General features: G+C 37.1%; 2 protein-coding genes across 3 annotated transcripts in view; one reads left to right on the top strand and one right to left on the bottom strand.

Annotated features, from left to right (window-relative positions):
- LOC103462393 (ferritin, heavy subunit) overlaps window positions 1-20152 on the top strand; it is a 201145-nt gene that overhangs the window by 56624 nt on the left and 124369 nt on the right. The window lies entirely within an intron of this gene.
- The window catches only part of mettl15 (methyltransferase 15, mitochondrial 12S rRNA N4-cytidine), a 60216-nt gene that overhangs the window by 4925 nt on the left and 35139 nt on the right, over window positions 1-20152 (bottom strand). For both annotated transcript variants that reach the window (XM_008405160.3, XM_081605138.1), the window contains 3 exons: window positions 16790-16926; window positions 6497-6688; window positions 3370-3548 (listed from right to left, as the gene is read on the bottom strand). In XM_008405160.3, coding sequence (XP_008403382.2) covers window positions 3370-3548; window positions 6497-6688; window positions 16790-16926 — 508 coding nt within the window. The remainder of the gene's footprint in view (window positions 1-3369; window positions 3549-6496; window positions 6689-16789; window positions 16927-20152) is intronic.

The following is a 20152-nucleotide window of genomic DNA, read 5'->3' as shown; positions in this document are numbered from 1 at the left end:
CTTACGAAAATAACCATCATTAAACATGCTATTTGTCAAATCAATATTTCTGTAAAAATGCTTTTTTTAAGTGCTCTGTTTCCATAAGAGGTAAGCAGAAATAACAATTTAACTTAACTAAGATTTCATTTAAAAAGTGTGGTAAAATGTCCAGTTCGAATGAAATCTGGAGTTTGTTCATGAATTCACCTTAACTTCAGTAGAGGTGTATGTATATATTTGAGTCTGCATATTTAATTTTGACTTTGCATGGATTATAGTAATAAAAAAAACTCCATAAAGTTCAAATTTCTGCAGCTAACTCACATTTTCAAAAGTCATTGAGGTCAGTTGTATTTGTTTATACATCTTCTTCTACATGGTGGAAAAGTATAGCTTAAAAAAATCAGGAAAAGCACAAAATTATTTACATTTATACTAAATAATATACTGTGTGCTTGTGTGCAAAAAAAATAGTTTCTATATGTTAGAAACATCAGAATAAAGAAGCAAACAAAGCTACTAGTCTGAAATGTGTGGAGGACAAAGGCAGGTCAATACCATCAGCCCATTGCTGATAAGACTCTGTTGGAGGCTTTGGCACCAGCATGTCTGTATGTATATCATTCATCATCCCCCTTGACGTGAGCCACTGGTTCTGTGGAAAATAACCATATTTCTCTAAAATGTTCCTATTTCTTCCTTTTTTACATGCTCTGATGATGTTAGTATAAGGCAAATGTGTGCTTTACTGCACACTAAAGGTTGATTTGTAATAATACAGAAGCGCAGCAACACTTCCTTTGAAATATTCAGCTTGAAACTTGGCAGGATGTTATAATATTAGCAAATTATATCAAACATAACATTTACACTTAAAATGCATGTTGCTCAGAGGAAGAAAAACATTAAAAAACTACCGTGCCAGTCATTTTTTTAGTAACTGCCTCATTCAAAATTAATAGATGTGTCCAAAGGTTTGACTGACAGAATTTATACCACAGATAAATCATTGGAAACACCTTGAGGTCTGGAACTGCTCTCCTGCCAGCATCTGGAATCATTAACTGTCCAAAAAAAAAAAAAAAAAGATGTAAAGCCAGTTTTTCTGCATCGGTGGTGTAGGTCAAAGCCTAAGTAAGAATTTATAGAGACAATAAAACAGAAAAGCAAGACCTAGAGTCTGAATTCACCTGTTCACCTTATTATGCTTGAATGTGCACATTAAAGAGTGTGATTAATACTTTACGTGAATTTTTTAAGTTAACAAGGCTGGGTTTTTTTTACGTAAAAGAACGTGAACAAAGCATGCATTCTGGCAACAACATTCAATAGTGTTGATGCCAGAATGAAAACCGTTGCTGCAAAGTGTTTACATGCTCAAAATATTCACTCGTTTATGCACTATGAACCTCATTAAATCACATCTCACGTTTTATGTTGTAATTTACATTTACAACTTGGACATGTTGCTCTGATAGTGAAAGTTTTTACGTGCATTTTTTGAATCATTCAAACAGTCAGAGAGAAACCACGGGTCTCAGTGCAGAACAAAATGGGCAGTATCTCCTTATGCCTACTGGATCTAGTAGTTTGCTCACTTTAAACTTATATTTAAAAGTTGAGAACTCCTGATTAGCTGAAAGCTTATGTTTTTTGTTGTCACTCATGAAATCAGCCACAGTACAGGGCATTCAGAAGAGATACTTTTTTGCCTGAGGAAAAACTATTATGTCATACATTGTTTTAAACTGGTTATGGTTCATTGCAACAAAGCTAAAATTACTACAAAAGTAGCTTGGTAAAAACCAACCCTTTGTTCTATGTTTTGCTTCATATGAAGGGTCTGGACCCTTGGCTATTGATAAATGTTTGCTTACTGGAGGGGTGGAAGTTTTAAAGTAATTGCATCTGATTTTACATTTTACCCAGTCGCTACCATTTGGTGGTAATGTATGTGTACCAACTTGACTATGAAGGAAGCTACACTATGAAGCTTACCAAAAATGTAATGCGTTGTAACCAACCATCCCCCATTTTAGACAGAAAAGTGGGTTCAGGGTGGCAATGTGTGCACCTCGGGGTGAGGTTTTGGTGGTGGAGTGGGTGTGTGGTGGTTGACAGTGACTGAGGCAGCAATGGTCTGTGGATTGCTGGTTTGTCTAGTATGATGAATATTAATATATAATGTAAATCTGAAAGCATGTTTCTTATTTCTCTAACCCCCCGCCCCCTGTAGATTTAGTGCAACACTCAGGAGGAATGTGGCAGATGTCATGGTCGGACAATGTGGAGGACAGGAGGAGGGTGTTCCATCAGACCGTCAGTTCCCAAAACCACACACACACAAAAAAACTTGTAATGGCCGAACTGTGCACAAGGTAAAAATCTTGCTGGGTCCAAATGACCCCTTCTCTTTAGAGAATTTCACAATTATATGGTAATCTGTGTTGCTCAATTCCATAAAATACCGATAATAAAATATTAATATTTGAGGTTGTATTGTGACGTAATTTGAAAAAGTTCAAGAGGCATGTATGCATTGGCAAGCTGATAGAATATAATCAGAAGAGCAACTGTTAATTGATAAATGATGGCGATATTAATTGAATTGCTCTCCAATGGAAAGTGTAACATACGTATACAGACACATACAGCTTCGTGATTTGCTATGGGGCTGTACTGTTTTTCTAAAAACATCACTGTCACAGGTGGTCGAAGAGCTCCCCCTGGAACTTTCCTAAATCAAGATGTCTTGAATTGCTTGAAATAAACATCGATGTTAACTTGCCTCGCTCTTGAAAAGAGATCAAACAGCTGCTCTTACTCACACCTGTTCTCCCAGGGTGACACTGATGCATACGCCGCTCTGTTCAATAACTGCTGCAACGACATCTCGCATCTCAAATCCGGATTCATAAGGCTAAAGGGAAAAAATAAAAACAATCATTGAAGACAAATAGCTAAGCCCTTTTGTACGCACGAGTGTATCAATTGTTTGGGGACATGTGGGTGTTTGGATGTTTGTCAGGTGCATGTCTGCAAGTAAAAAAAAAAAAAAAAAGGTGGGAAAAAAGGGAACAAGGAAGCAGAGAGTGGGGAGAGAGAGATGGACGACTGTATACAAAATACTGTTTTCAAGGCATAAGCCACATTTTGTTCCAGCCGCCTCCATCTCCATCTCTTCTCATTCTCGAAAGAAGGTGTGGAATAAGGCAACTAAAACTGAAGCAGAAGAAGAAAGGCTGATGGCCGAGATCACAGTCAGTATAATTTTCTTAGACATGCGTGTCCCTCTGGGAGACAGCATTAATAACTCCACTCGTGTTTTATTTTCCCGTGCAGCCCCAAGAATCCTGCGGGGAATTAATCAGCGCAGAGTCTCGCTACCTGCAACCACGCTGGCCAGCTGCTGTGTCCGGGTGATGGGGTTGACACGGCGCGCTTCCACAATGGCTGAAGCTATTTTCCTGGCGTGTCTTTCTTCCCCATATGCAGTGAGGATAGATGCAAGAGCCTGTTGATCTAAGGTATTCACAACGTCAGCAGCGCAGGGCATGTCAGGGTACCTACGCACAAAAAGAAGCCCAATTAAGCTGTTTGACGTCATGTCCTTGCTGACAGAGGCGAATCCTGACAACTCTGAGATACAGCTGAAAGCCTGCATGGGTGACAATTCTGAGCAAAATCATTGCAAGGCAGGAAAAAAAAAAAAAGGGAGATGCAGCTTTAGCAACAGCTTGTGATGAGGTTAAGGGATTGATTTTCAGGTTATGCAAATGTTAAAAAACAAAGTAAATGCATTTCTAAGCATATTGCACTATTTTTGCAGATACACTTTACATTTATATGTACTGTGCCTATATACTGAGGTCTATTACTGTCATTGCAAGCTGTAAAATGTCTTATATTTAGACCTCGGGAATACTTATCTTTCCTAATTTGTTTAATAATTATTAGGAGCATTAAGTCAAAGAATGTCTAAAAAACTGCTCCATATTTTAAACATAAAGTAACACATTATATTAAGTATGTTAACAGGAATAACATTTGGTTTTGATTATTTTGAAGGGAAGATGAATAAAAAATGTTGGTAGTTGGAGATGGGAAACCACCTGTGGCTTTCTACATAAAAAAATTATTTTGACCATCCAGTAAGGCTGTTCTCACAAACAAAAACAGAGCGAGTCTGAAAAAGAAGTAGAGGATTAGACTTAGATTTGCTTGTATTCTCACCACTGAAATCATTCATATCTCTTTCAGATTTAGATTTCAAATAACATTTTATTTAAGAATATATTAAAATATAGAATGTTTTGTCTAACTGGAATAGTATCAACTTTTCGAGTACTGGAGTCGCAGCCCTAACTTGAATCTGATTGAAAATCTGTAAAGGGAATTAAAGATTAGGGCGATGGAAAAGAGTTCATCACCAGTACAAATGATCAAAATACCAGTGGAGATATACAAACCTCTGGTCAGCAGTAAAAGGAAGTGTTTTTATGTTGATATTTCCAGTCAGAAGTATCTTAATCCGTAATTTTGTAACTAGTGACATTTATGTCATTACTGTGAAACTAAAGCATAAACATGAGCAAATTGTTATGAGCCATTTACAGCCCATAATCTACGTCACGTCTAAGACTAATCTGAAGTCTGTAATTTTTGTGAATTAAGTGCAACTCAAATCGGAGTCTTAAACTCAGAGTACCACTCATGCCGCAGTCAGTTCAAAACAGGAAATCAAGTCTAAAATCTCACAGACATTCATCAAAACTGGATAATTATACATAGGAAAAACATTGCCTTGTCTGATGAGTCTTGATTTTAGTTGCATTCAGATGTAACTATGTTCAGGATTTGGTATAAAATTACATGAAAACAAGGATTCATCCTGCCCTGTATTAACAGCTCCAGGTTGGTGGTTTAATGTGACGGAAATGTTCTGGATAGACGTGATACTCTTAAATGACTGTGCATCATTTAAATACCGTAGCTGACTTGAGTATTTTTGGTGACTAAGTCCATCTCTTTAAGACCTCAGTGTGCAGATTCACTGATGGTTTCTGCCAGCAGGATAATGCAGGATTTCACACCGTTTTTTTTTTTTTTAAATTATAGTAGGGTCACTGTACTCCAGATCTCAATCATATAGAGCACATTTTGAATGTGGTAGAACAGCAGAATCCTACTGTGGATGTAAAGTGGACAAGTCTGCATCACATAAGTAATATTATAATGCCAATTTGGACTAAATTTGACCGACATCTTTTTATTAAGGCAGTTTTGGTGGCAAAAGAGGGTCCTAGCCCAGTACTAACCAAGTGTACCTAATAAAGTGGTTGCTGAGTGTTTCCGGAACTTAAAGGGCCAGTAACTGATGAACTGCATCTATGTGGCATTGTCTGTGTTACATATAGTAACAATAACATATTTATTCCACTATGACATTTAGGTGCATTTCCTCTCTACCTCCATCAAAACCTGCTGAACAGCTGTCAACCTGCTCAGCAGATCTAAGAGTCCAGATTTGTGGCTCTTGGATCTGAAACAGCACCATGGAGCCGTACAGCACATTATCCTCCTATGGAGTCCATGATGACTCAGAAACATATTTCATAACTCTGTAGGAAATTAAAAACTTAAGACTTTACTAGTCAATTATACGTTTTCCAGTTTCTATTTCTTTCAGATAAGTTCATGTAATGAGCTGGACTTGAAACATTCGCCGAATACAAAAGCAATAAATTCACGTTTAAAGAGGCAACACTGTGCCCTCGCTAACCCTATTTTAACAGTAGCTGAATATTCTGCCTTTTTGCAGATAAAGAGCTTTAAAATTCTGACTTTTAGAAAAAGATACTTGCATATAGTAAGTATGTGCAGCTCTGGAAAAGAGACCGCTGCACTGAACCCCATTGAAAACCTCATGGTTATTCCCGCAAATATTGATTTCTGAACTCTTCTTGAGTTAAAACATCAGTATTGTTTTTCTCAATGACTATGAACTTGTTTTCTTTGCATTATTTGAGGTCTGACAGCACTTTTGTTATTTTGACCATTTCTCATTTTGTGCAAATAAATACTAAATTTTTGCTTGGAATTTGGGAGACATGTCAGTAGTCCATTAAAAAAACAATGTTCATTGTACTCAAACATATACCGATGAAAAGTAAAATCAGAGAAACTGATCATTTTAAGTGGTCTCTTAATTTTTCCAGATTTGTATATGTGACATAAACATATGTATGCATACACATTATATGTACATGTTGCATATACATGCCTAAATGTACATACTACTGAATAAATGGATCGCTTATACTTATCATTTTAAACAGTAAATGTAGTTATTAAATCATACAGGATAAAAAAAGGAATAATTTACAGATTTATTTCAAGTCCATTTATCTTCACTAAAAGATCCTTGCATCAGTGAGCAATCTTAAGGTCCTACTGGCTCTGATAATCCAGCAGCTCCAAAGGTAACCACCACTTCATGTGGCACATGTCCTACCTCTCTCCGTCCATTCTCATATCCAAAGGTCCATCCTTGCTGAGGGAGAAGCCTCTCTCTGCTTGATCCATCTGCATGGAGGAGCTGCCTGCATCCAACAGGACAGCATCAATGCTGCCTGACTTAATGTTCATGTTAGACAGCAAGCCTTCAAGCTCACTGAACCGGCCGAGCAGCGGTTTCACACGACCACTGGTGGAGGATTGAAGGGAGAACAATAATTAGTTCTTTGCGATGCAATGCTTTTAGCTTCGTTTACATTTGCTTTTCAGGTATGAATCACGTTTTATTTAAATGACTTTGACTTAATCATGTCTAATCTTATTCTCTCATCAAGTAATTCATTTTAAAGTCACAGTAGAAGCACTCAAAAGCAAATTTGCAGACGTAAGTACCTATAGGGATCTAGATGCCCTGGATCCTTCTAGGGCATCTCCACCTACCTCTTCTTGGGAGCTTAATCCCTTGACCAAGTTCTGGGTTAGTCCCATGGCTGTAGTTCAGACTATTATTTCTGGAAGACCTCTAAATCAACCACAAGGACTTGCACAAAAATTGCACCTGAGTACCATGTGAACTTCTTACCCTATTTCTAAATAAGAAGTAGGGTGAGGCACTAATTGATCTATTAATTTTCTGTCCATTATCATCACACATGATCAAAGACAAAGATGCCTCCTCCACTTGAGGAAGAGACCGACTCTCAACCCAGAGAGGACTATCCTTTCCGAATAATCGCCCCAGCAGTGTTACCTTAAAAATGTCTACAAGGTTGGTTTATTGTCAAAGCATGAACTGCATATCTATTTTTTTTCTATCCCCTTCTATATCTACATCTATTAAAGAAAACACAATGACCAATATTTTAGGCATTCAGCAACACCAAAACAATTCAGATAGATAAATAACAGTCCAAGGTAGCGGGGGAAAAAAAACAAAACAAAAAGGAAAGATCTTATTCAATTTGAGTTTGAACCTTCCCTTTGAATGTAACAGGACACTTTATCATGGCTTGTTAAATCTGATGTCTCACCATTCTTTGAAGCAACTAGCAACCTGCGCACATACACTGAGTCACTGCTCTCAACACACAAAACTCCATCTGGAGGAAAAAGCTTGTTGATTTAGTTGATGCCTACCATGTGTAAGCAAGACCACAATAAGCATTCAAAACAACGTCCAGTTTTGTAAATGTTCTCTCTTTCATTCTGCAGGAATGGGTTGGTTTACAAGGTACACATTAACAAATTGTAACCCACGTGTTTCTACTCCTTATCTAACATAAAAATAAATGCCTAAAATGTTTGTCTTGCAGACATTGGATCTTGCTTTCACCTTTAATCTGTCATCTGGAGGTTATTTCAATTAATGTTTCCAGAAATCAATGAAACTTTAAATACACTACAGTCATAGACATTTATTGCAATTAAATTAAAACATTTGGAATAAACTCCCTTTTTACTTTTAACTCTTTTCTATAAGAGAATTTGTCTCCCTGAGATATTAAAAACTATGCTTAAACTTAACTCAATCTGGACATTTTATGTATATTTCAATGACTCCACCTCTCTTAAGGTTAACTCTGGGCATTGAAGAAGAGAACACAAGCTGGCAGGTCCTTTATCTCAAAACCCACAGAAGACAAAATGGCAAGGGAGCATCTCACCCACGCTACCGGGGCCTTCCATTGCTTTGCTTTTTCTATTCACCATCTCTCACGGTGGTATTTTCTTGAAAAATCTATGGCAAGTTTTTGTTGTTTTCCCTCCTCACCTGCACCATCCTTTTGTGTCATCGCCTCCACAGCAGCACTCCCCCAACCATTTTTTCACTTATTTTGAGGTTTCATTATAAAAAGTGGTGCCGTAAGCTGTTTCAGGTAAGAGCTTAGAAACGTTTTATTGTCTCGCTTTTGCAAAATTTTACTTAACCTGGATTTTGTCTGGAGAGTATTTATGTTGACAGCTGGAGGTCAAGCTGTCCTGCACTGATCATGACTCTGCTGTTTCTTTGAAGCCTGTTTCTAAATTTATCTGCTGTTTGGTGCAGTAGACATAGCATACAAACAAGATACTGAATGAAGAAAATTTGCCATAGTAAGTCTGAGCTTACACTACTTTTACATTGGGTCTAAGCCTAAATGAAACATCTCAATCAGTGTTTTATGAAGACTTCTCATTGACTTACAGTGTAACTTTTATGTGGCTTGAAATCAAATGCATTCCTTATTAGGGTTCAGTTTACTTTATAAACAGAAAACTAAATTAAGCAAGATTATGAATATCCCATTCATTGGAGCACAAAAAAGGAGGAATAAGATCCATCAGCCAGAGTTTTCATACATTTTTAAAATTATATAATAGGACATAAGACAATAAATGGTAAATTTCTACTTTAAAGAATTTGCAGATATTGCTAAAAGACATCTCATTGCAGTGATGTATTTTCTATATTGACATAAGTGGGTTAAAAGGTGGTTCACACCATTGACAGTCCAACATAGGGCAATCAGAGAAATCTATTTACAATGTTGAATCGCCAGAAACCTAATATATTTGTCTTTGGAAGGTTTTAAGGTTACAAATAAATGCTTCAGCCTGTGTTCAGCCAAAAGGCTTGTCTGACCTACATTTCATCATCTGTTCTACTCTGTGAATGGCCTCCAGGTCCTGTTGCGGCCAAACATGCAAACAAAAGGCCAAAGTTTTGTAATTGCACAAATTGTGCCCGACTGTTATAGATGATCTTAGATAAAGCTCTCATTCAAAAGGTGGCAGTGACAAAGAACATGAATCAGGAACAATGACGTATGCTTTGTGAAAACGTTGCATGAAAACATTCTCTGTTAGCAACATCGTACAGCACATGAATAAGGAGACACATATTACCTAAATTAATTCCTCATAAAATAAGCAATATACAATCAATAACAACTTCTTTAACAGCAGTAAAACAAGCTTATCAGCAATTTCTCAGCACCTATTGGACTTTGGTGCAAAACTGTAGGATGATGAGTCAAATGCTGGGGCGAACGCTTGGGAGCAGCTGACTCAAAAATAGTTTGAACACGAGTGTGAGAACATTGGCAAGATCCTACAACCATGCAGAAACCCTTGCATATTTTAGAAAGTCTGGGCAGCAGAAACACATACCAAACATCAATGCCTCTCTTGTTGACATTCAAACTTTAAGGATAAGCAAAGAGAAATACAATAGCTCAAATAGAATAACTCCAGAGCTCACTAACAAAGTGGCAATCCTGATCATGTAATTGACACTATTAAGTAGAGCCTTATGTGACCTCGAGATAGATTCCTGTCACATGCAGGGGCAGAAAGTTGTTGCAAAGTATATCTGTTGATGACATAACTCTCAGCCAACAGGGAGCGTATTGATAGGGTTATCTTAGCACATATGAATGAATGATGAAGGCTGTCCACCACAGTGATTCTGCAGTGCAGATTATGTTCAGTCCAGAAAAAAAAATTATTTTGGTCTTGTTGACTTATCAAAAAGGATAATGGTGATTTGCAATTCATGTGCCAGTAGGGAGAGAGTGTATGTCCAGGACACTGGTGGCAATAAATTTGCAGTACCTATATTCTACCCACAGAGTTCACAAGTGTTATTTTGATACATGCAGGTGTATTTATAACCCTACACTGCTGCCGGCAGTGAGTGTGACGTCAGCTTTTGTAACCTGGAAACAGGTTACAAACACAACATCCCTAAAGGATGTATGGCAGTCACTGAAGATTTTAAACCACACCTCCTCTCATTTCCATGCTTCAAACTTTTCAAATAGTTTGTCAACTCCAAAAATAAGGGGGAAAAAAAGAGAGAGACAGCGTCATATATGCAAATCTTTGAGTTTATTTTAGGTATGTTATCCAAGTCATCATGACCAAGTTTGTGAAAGACTAACTAAACATTTATGTGGAGAAAATAATCTGTCAGGCCAGAGAAATACTTCAATGCTAAAAGTTTATGGATTGCCAACAAGCTGAAAAAAATACCATGAAGAATATGTGAGGTAGTTGTTTTTAGAAGTCTGTAAAGACAATGTAAAGCAAAGGTACAACAAAATGTTATAGATGAAGGTCCAACAAAGTAAGGAGAGGGAGGTTGAGATGGATTTATATAGTTTCAAAAGAAATTATGTACGATTTAATTACAGTCAATATATTCAGTAGGAGTGTTAGCAACACAGAAGGGCTTACTTTCCTTGATGCTGATCATGTCTGTACTCCCAGCCAATTGAACATCCTTATCTCAAGAGCTGAGATAAGGAAGACAATGGAGGTTAGCTTCTGCGGTAGTGCCAACATGGTTTCCACTAAGCATATGCATGCGCATTAAGGTCTATTTGGTGTTGAACTGTAAAAATAGTCAACTAAGAGTTTTTGGAGCGTGTCTGAAGTATTTGCAGATTTCAGCTACTCATGGGTCACTGTGGTGCCTAATTCATTTGAACATCAGGGTCCACTGTATATCATCAGGCAATGTTCACAGCCCTGAACACAGGAAGGAAAATACTGGTGAGAAGACAGTCTGCTACTTTAAGTGATATTTAAAAAAGTTGTTTTATTCTATTGAAGTCCCACATTATGCCTGGTAGTCTTTTATTAGTTTCTACAAAACCCTGAAAGGCCCATCACTGGAACATTTTATGTGACCTTCCACTATGTCGAACAAACATTCCTTCTAATACACACTGTGATTTCTTTTACATGTTTCCGAAAGCATCGGAAGTATTTAAAAATATGCTAAACAGTTATGTAACATTTGTAAATTATTAACTTCTTTATGGGGTTTAGACACAGAGTTGGAGATATAAATGCCTTATGTAAGGTCTTATATTATTAAAGAGGACAAGTTTTAGTGGTGTATGTGCTGAAGTTCAAGTCTGGGCTCATAATTGCTTAAGAGATCCGAGTTATTTTTTATTTAGCACCGACAACACTGACATCAGAAATATTCTTTTAGTTATAGCGTCGTATCAGTAGATCGGACTAATAAATTGGACACATTTTATTTATAGTTGCCTGTCAGTTGTAAAAAAAAAACTTTGCCCAATAAACCACATCACTCAAAAATACTACATGTTAATGAGAAAAAAAAGAATATTTAAATAAAATGGCAAAAAAAAAAGAAACACAATTCCTCCTCAGCATCTATATGCATTTTTTGTCATTCAAAATAGTCTGACAGTTTGATAAAATGCTCCAAATCACAATATCTTGCTTAAGCTTCCTCTAACCACATTATAGGGTTAACAACCATCTTCAGAGCCAACCTAAGTGAAGTGCATTTCCAAAACAGCAAAGTGTTAGCCTACCTCTTGATCTCAAATTTTAACTTTATTAATCGAATTTTGAGTACTATTTAAGAAAAAAATGCCATTTTACATTGTAATTCTAGGTAGGAGAACTCTGGAAGACATCAAGATCTATTGCAGCAACCTTGATTTGAGCTATATTCATTCAAGATGAGGGAGCCTCTTTACAAATCAAGCCTGCAATATTCCCTTGTGTTGACCTCCTCAGTTTCTTTACCTGCGTCACTGAAGCCTAAGACAAGATGCTGATTGATTGCTTTCAGCAGGGGAGAAGTGATGAAAATATCTACAGTGAGTGAAGAAAAAAGGAGAGGGATAAAAACAGAAGCGTGTCTTTTGTTTCATTTTCTTTTTTCTTTTTTTTACTAAAAGAGACTTGCTTGCTTCAGGTGATTTATTAGTTGTGGTAAATAAATAGCTGATACATTCTTTGGACCAGTCATTCTTTTATCAGTCAATCTATCAATTTACCAGAATAATTTTTTTTTAATTGTTTTAAATGTATTCTGGTGGTTGTCAGAATAAAAGCCCCAATAGCGTTCAGCTGTTTTTATGTATTTTTTTTTTCTTTTAAAAAATTTCACCAGCTGAAATTTCACCAGGTGGAAATTAGCACTTAGTGTTACAACCTGCTAAAGTGTATCTTTCCTCTTGTGGTTATTGTATATTGTGCATTGTCCCTGTTCTAAACAAATAAATAGTAAAATAAATTCTCAATCTTTTGAAGTGTCAGTGTTTCCATGAATGACTTGATGCCGTGTGAAGCGCTTTGTGGCCCCTTCAGAAAACAAGAATGCACCCATCATTGCTGCATTATGGAATAAACAAGGACAACACAGAAGCATTTGGAAAAAGTCTTGAGAGCAAACATCAGGCGGTGTATTCCCAAAAATGGATGCAATCATTTTGTAAAGCGATTATACCTGCTATGTGAGTTTCTCTTTTGAGCTAATCCAATTTACTCTAGTTAAATTTGAGTGTGTTCATTCCAAGTCAAGCGTGTGCGTCATTAATGGGGGGAAAAAAAGCCATCGTCGATGAAGCTTTGATACTCTGATTCACCATGGCAATGGGTAAATAAAGACCAGCAGCACTGCAGACTGTGGCATTTATGTACTTTTCAAAAAAAAGTAAGGATGTGGAAAAAGGACTTAATTAGTAACAATTTTATTTAAATGTATCTTGGTCTTCTGTTATCAAACTAATCCTCTTTTACATTACATTTACTGTTTGTCACTGCAGATGAACATACAAGGGACTTCTCTGACCAGCTCTGAATTAGGTAGTGATCAACACAATGATTAAAAAGGAAAATGTTTAGGTGTGGAGGGACGACTGCATAATCTAACAGATGCATTTCTTTCCATGAGTCACTGTGTTCCACACAAGGACAATATATAGATTTCATTATGGGCTGAAAATGAATCACCTTACACTGATGACAGATTCATTATAAATGTGGATGTGCTAAAGTCCTTGGATAACAAACCGATTTCCAAGTCTTTCCAGGTCAGCAGTCTCTAATTATATTTGCTGGTACATCACAGATGTTGAATATGGAAGAACCACAGCGTTGGTTCTGTTGGACCTCAATGCAGCATTTGACACTGTTGACCATGGCATATTATTGAAGTGAATACAGAGTACTTCACTGGTTCAAATCTTATGTAAATAAGGGCGTCTTTGTGCCAATTGGTAAGTTCTCTTCAGAGCAGACACATGTGGTGCATCCCAAGTGTCAATCCTGCAGCCGCTATTTCATAGCTACATGCTCTCGCTAGCTCAGATTATAACAAGTAAAAATATTAGTTAACATAAATAACCAGATGATACACACCTCTGCAATGCTTTGTCACCAAGTGACTCCAAACCCAACCAGGCACTGAACAGTTGCTTAGAGCAAAATCAACCGTACTTTCTCCAGCTGAACAGAAGCAAAACTGTAGTCATTATCTTTGGATCTAAAGAGGAACGATGCAGCTTTAGCTTTTACAGCTACAAGTGACCAGGCCTGACATCTAGATGATGATGGACTCAAACCTTAACCTTCAGAGTCACATAAAGACAGTTACAAAGTAAGCCTTTTATCACCTGAAGAATGTTTCTAGGATTAAAGGACTATTGTCCCAGCAAGATCAAGAGAAACTCATCCATGTGCTTTTCTCTAGTAAAGCCGATTGCTGCAACAGTGTCTTGACAGGTCAAAAACTTAGACAGCTACAAGTGATTTTGTTGCTTGCCTTCTTACTAAAACGAGGAAAACAAAGCACATCTCCTCAGCTCAGAAGTCCTTCCACTGGTTTCCTGTAGCTCAGAGAACAAACAGGCTTTAAAATACTCCAGTTAGCTTATAAATCACTGAATGGCTTAGCACCAAAATACATGAAAACTGTGTTTCACTCAGGTCTTCCGGTTCTAGTCTGCTCTGCATCCCCAGAGTCAGAACCAAACATGGATAAGCAGCGTTCAGCTTTTATGCTCCACTAAGCTGGAGCAAACTTCCAGAAAACATCAAAACAGCCAAAAAAAATTTAGTTACTTTAACTTAATACCACCTGTTAAGAGTTGAATAAAAAAAAACAAAAAAAAAACTGGAACATTGATTAATATATTTGATGATGATTATTCTTGATGATTATCATTACTTGTTTTGTAACTGATTTCTGTATTATAATTTTATTATGAAAAGCACTTTCATCTGTAAAGAAACTTGACTTTATTTAATATTAAGATGAATACAGACACAGTGACGGATACACACATTTTAGCTTGTTTTTTTAAAAGGAGCTTTCAGTATTCAACCTCACTGTCAACAACTGCAAGAGTATCCTCAAACTAAAACTGAGCAAATGATTGAAAAAAAAAAAAATTAGCCTCAAGCACTTTGTGTGCAGTTTGACCATAGGATAAGATTTTCCTTTGTGGCATAATCTTTGTGTGAGCCATGGTTTATTAAAACACTACATCTCAAAAAAACATTGTAAAAAAAAAAAGGAGCGAGCCATTATGTTGATTCAATAGTCACACACATCGTTTTTCTCCACATATCGACTTTGAAAATCCTGGCCTTTATTATCAAAGTATTTCTCTGCGGCTTCTTTATGTTTTTCGATGATTAGGAAAGTCGTTTTCATGGGCTGCATTTATTTTTGTGTTCAGAATAACCATTCTCCAGCTAGAAAAACATTAGCAGCCGCTAAAATAATAAAACAAATTTTCTGGATGGTGCATAAAACACTGGATGCAGATCTGATAGAGAGCTATTAGCATATTATTTTCTAAAGTTTTATTAACTATCAAACTTCTGATGAGGATATACAGTTCACAGTAAAGCAAAATCACAAAGTTTCATATCCAAGGCAGAGTGAACCATCTTTGAAGTTAAAATTGGGAAAGGATGAAGAGTAAAAGGCAGGAATTTTTCAATATTTCACTGAAAGAGTTATAAACTTTCTAAACTGCAGATCTAAATCATTCAGTGAGTCAAATATTAATAAAAGCCAGAAGAATATTTGTTTCTGTTTTACACAAAACGTTAATCCCTTAAGCAAGAATAGTGCATCTTTTAAAACACCTTAAGAAAGACATACTAAGCGAACAAACAATAGAAATATTAGTAAACTACTACAATTTACTTTTGATGCATTAAAGAATTCAGTTCCAATGATGACTGATGGACACAGTAAATAATTAATCAGTGTGTGTGGCAGTATGTATAATTGCAAATTCAATGTTTGTCAATTCAATAATGACTAGTGCCGTTTCAGACATGTATTGTGGGCGCAACAACTGCAGAGCTTCAAGCGCAGTGAAGTCATAGCAACCAGAAGAATGATGCAGAGAACAGCAAGGCTCAACATGCAGGAGGCAAATCCCATTAAATACATGGCTGAATATTACTTAGGAGGCAGATCTGCCTTCACAACCTTGTACTTTTTAGGTGTTTGAACTTGAAATTACCTTCCTTGTGAGGTATGACTGGATTCAGCCAGGACCAGCATTCAACAGTTTGTATTAAGGGTTTACTTTCTGCAAGTACAGAGGAGGGAGAAAATCCTCTAACACTATTGTGTGGATGGACCGCGTAGGCAGATAGGGTCTTTTACTCAGGCTCCCACTAATATTGGTTAATTGCTAGATTTCTCTAGCCTCTCTCAACTTGCATCACGAGTAGGCGTGGAGGAGTTTACAGCGGGGATATATTGCTGCTGACTGAATACAGAGTTCTCATTCTCTCTCTCTCTTAATTGTCATTCCCCTGCTCATAGGCACATTTCTCCAGCAGATTCCCTTGAGAGAGGTTTCCCCAGAATCTACGTAAAAGGATTCCTTCCCACGCCATGGTCTTAGGAACATCTCATTTTCATCCACCCGCGCCTCGCTCATGCACACACACACTCCCTCTCACCCTGCCACTGTGTCCTCGTGTCTCCCTCCTCGCTCACGCTTATGTTTTCTGTCTTTTTTTCTTCCTCTCCCTTCACTTCTCAACACCCATCGCACCCCCCCTCCCTCTTCCCCATAACTTATAGATCCTCCGTGGGAGGCAGCATCTCCCTCACACAACAGGCGTGGGCCCTCCTCTGACAAATGACATGCCGGGCCCACCAGCTTTGCGTGGGGGGAGAAAAGCTTTAAGTTAAGAAGGAACGATGGATTTGATTGGATGCTGCAACTCAGGGGCTGTATCTTGGCAAGCTGTATTGGATTGGTCTCAGCGAAGAAGTGAGAAATGGACAGAAAGCTGCAATGCTGCTGTTTATCAAGCCAACAGTATGTTTTAAGGAGAAAAAAAATTACCATAAAACCTAACACTTATGAAAACTGTCAAGCTTTCAACTGTGACAATAAAAACTAGTGGTAAATTTTAGACTTGTGACACATAAACATTGTCTAGACGGTGTGTGATTTGAAGTTTCAACATGTGTCCAGGTACAGTCAAGCAAATCACTCACGAGTGCTCTTTGGCCAGCTGCTGGGCCAGAGAAATAGCTGTGGGGTCACGGTCTAAGGCCAGGACAGTGACTTCAGGAACTGTGTTCAGTAATGCTTTGGTATGACCACCACCTCCAAATGTCATGTCCAGGACCACCTACATGCGAGAAAGAGAGAAAACAACACATTCTTCTCACAACAGGGCTCCTTATACACGATTCATCATCGTCATCACGACGGTAGTTTATCACTTAAGTGTTTCTTTGTCAGTGGTTCACTGTCAAGACATTTTATTCTGTCTCATCTTGAGCAACATGATTTCTATATAAGGACATAACTGAGTTTGAACAGACATTCACAAATTAAGCTATCAAAGTATGGTTTAGTGTGCAAATGAAAACATGTAAAGCTCATATTTCAAATTAAGGTTGAAATACATTCCTTAAATCCCCCAGAGCAAGAGGTTTTAACAACACGCTTTAATGAGTTATTTTTGTATCTATGTTTATTCTTACCCTTTACATTTTGTAAAATTTTTGACAAGTATAAAAATTACTGTGGTAACAAACATGACAAGGCCAGTGTTTGTTTAATCATTCTTGAAATTGGTTATAATCTCTAGCAAGTTCTGGGAAATGTCAGAGACGTCGGCATGGTTTTCCAACTGATTTGCAGGTCGAGTTAGACAGTAGTCTTCTTAAGAAACCAAAAGACCCACAACAAAATCACTTTGGTTCAAAATGTAAAAAAAAAAAAAAGCCCTATGGCAGGTATCATCAAATCCAGGCCTATGGAATCAGCTAGAACTGGACACATTCATAAGACTCAATCAAAATAAAAGCAGACAAATCATTGTCTTTGGACACATTAAACAAACACTGGCCTTGACATCCTGTTTAGTGTTTGTGTACTATGCCATGTCTAAATGGTATTTGCACACTTAATCATCTAGCTGCAACGAATGTAAATTACCCAAAAGTAGTGATGTGCATTTCAAAAATGGATCTCACTTAAATTCAGAAGTAAATTTTCAAAGGTCCCCATCGTATAACCCACCAGTGCACTGGAAATCACTCTCTCTGATGGAACAGAAGCTATAACTACACACAGGTACACTTTGCATGTAATAGGCTGTAATACTTCATAAGAATTAATATCACATTTTTCTTGTTAATAATATCGTTAGACATTTCACTGTTGTTTATGTTCACACCTGATCTGGATGCTGCAAATGCTAAATCACAAGAAGAATGGTGCAGAAATCATCATGATTTGCAGAAATCGTCAGAAAGCAGTGCAGAAACTATGGGTTCATTCCAATCAATACATGGCAAGGCAGGCTGGCAGCTAAGGCCCTGGAGAAGGATTGCCTCCTTGTTGGCAAAGTCATTATCGCATTTCCGCTGGCTTGTTGTAGCGTCCAAATGTTACAGCCAGCAGCTGGCTGGACAACAAAGTTCATGTAAATTGGATGGAAGTAAATGCAGACTAATCCTGAAAGACGATATGTTAGAAGCTGCCAAGACTAGGGTAGAGGTTCACCATTTAACAGAACAGCTACCCTAAAGATTCAGTCAGAAAAACAATAAAAATGGTTTGATATACTGATGTGACATAATGGCTTTCTTAAATTCCAGACCTGCAGTCCAAATAAAAATTTGTGGCATGATTTAAAAATTTGAATATACCTGTGTGGTATTTGGTGCCAGGCTATTACATAATCCCAACAAAAGACATGTCTTAACAAAGTTTGCTGGTTGTAATGTGTCTAAACGTGAAAAAAATTCAAGGGATTAGTGTACTTTTGCAACACTCCCTTCTCATCCGTGTCTTTCAGGGTGGTTTATAAAAATAGATTTTACCCAGTTTTATCCCCAAATAGAAGCTTACGATCCTCAGCTAACATGTCAAATTAGAACACACAAGAAACTGAGTAGCAATCACCAAACAGACAGAAAACAATGTCTATGCTGACGGAATAATTGGAAGCCCTTTGGGGTTCTTGTATTACAGTCCCACTTCCAATGAAGTTGTAATATTGTGTAAAATATAAATAAAAGCAGAAAACCATCATTTGCAAATCATTTTTGACGTACATTCAACTGAATTCACCACAAAGTGAAGATATGTAATTTTCAAATGTTTTTTTTGCAAATATTCACTCGTTTGGAATTTAATGCCTGCAACACATTCCAAAAACGTTGGGATTGCACTTGACAATTATGGGAATGTTGCTTTTTTTGCTTGGTATTTCATGGTATTTCATGTGGAAAAAAACCCCAAAAACTTATTGCCATCTGCCTTGAAATAAACTATTTCTCTTTGGCGTAAAAAAAAATGAACAGTGTGTGAATAATTAAAATAAACGTGAGGTTCAAATTAGATTTTAAGTAAGATTTAAAAAAAAAACTGAATTGTGAAAACAAAGAGTTTTACTTTTATGGTAAGGATTTGAATCTGTGCTGCTAAATTTTTGACAGTACCCTTTACAAGAAGACAAAGTATTGGAAATTTAATTATTTTATTTTCTCTAACATTTTACTGAAGTTTTAGCATTTTGCCCCAACAGAACTCAACTACTTTAGACAAATGTTTCACATAATCCCATAACCTATCACAGTTAAAGTATAAGTGTTACAAATATTACTTTATTAATCTTGTCTCCAGGAGAGAGAGAGCAGTAAAATGTGCAATAACCGTCATAGCAGCAGCATATTTGATGCTAGCTGGTTTCTTATATCTCCTCTTTGGGAAACACAACTGAAATCAGATCTCAGAAATCATTTATTAAATGAAAGAAAATCACTACCTGATCAGCCTGAGATAGAAAATAAATGATCGCATTTAAGTTATTTTCTTCTTCTTCTTCACATGTCCTCTCTGGTAGTTGTTATATTTTGATAAAATGTTGGGAAATAGATGTAAAACGAGACTAAAGGAAATGCCACCTTTTCTCCACAAAAAAACATTAAACATGTCGATCGATAGTGACGTGGAAGGTAGGGTGTGTGCGTGCATGTGTGAGGGAAGAAGTGATCAATGGCGGTTCCCTCTCCTTTCCAGCGCGCAGCAGCAGATGGGGAGGGGGTGTGGGCTAGTGGGATGAGTCACACGCATAATGAACTTGCCTGTTGTGCTATTCAATAAAAAAAAAAAGGGAAAAGTAAAACAGAAACACATACAGCAAAGTAGGCTGTTTCTATAATAATAGTTGATACAGGTAAACCAAGAGGCAAACTGGCTGTCTTCTGGAGTGAACTGAATCTACCAAGATGATCTTTTGTCACACTGTAGGAAAACTGTGAGCTAAAAGCTATGCAAGCTTTTTTTTATGTCAATTATGCAAATGATGTGAAAATGCTACATAGTTTTTTTTAGAAGTG

This window comes from Poecilia reticulata, chromosome 3 (genome assembly GCF_904066995.2).
Source record: "Poecilia reticulata chromosome 3, P_reticulata-male-v2, whole genome shotgun sequence".
Lineage (NCBI taxonomy): Eukaryota > Metazoa > Chordata > Actinopteri > Cyprinodontiformes > Poeciliidae > Poecilia > Poecilia reticulata.
The sequence above is the reverse complement of the archived record's forward strand: the minus strand, read 5'-3'. Positions and strand labels throughout refer to the sequence as shown.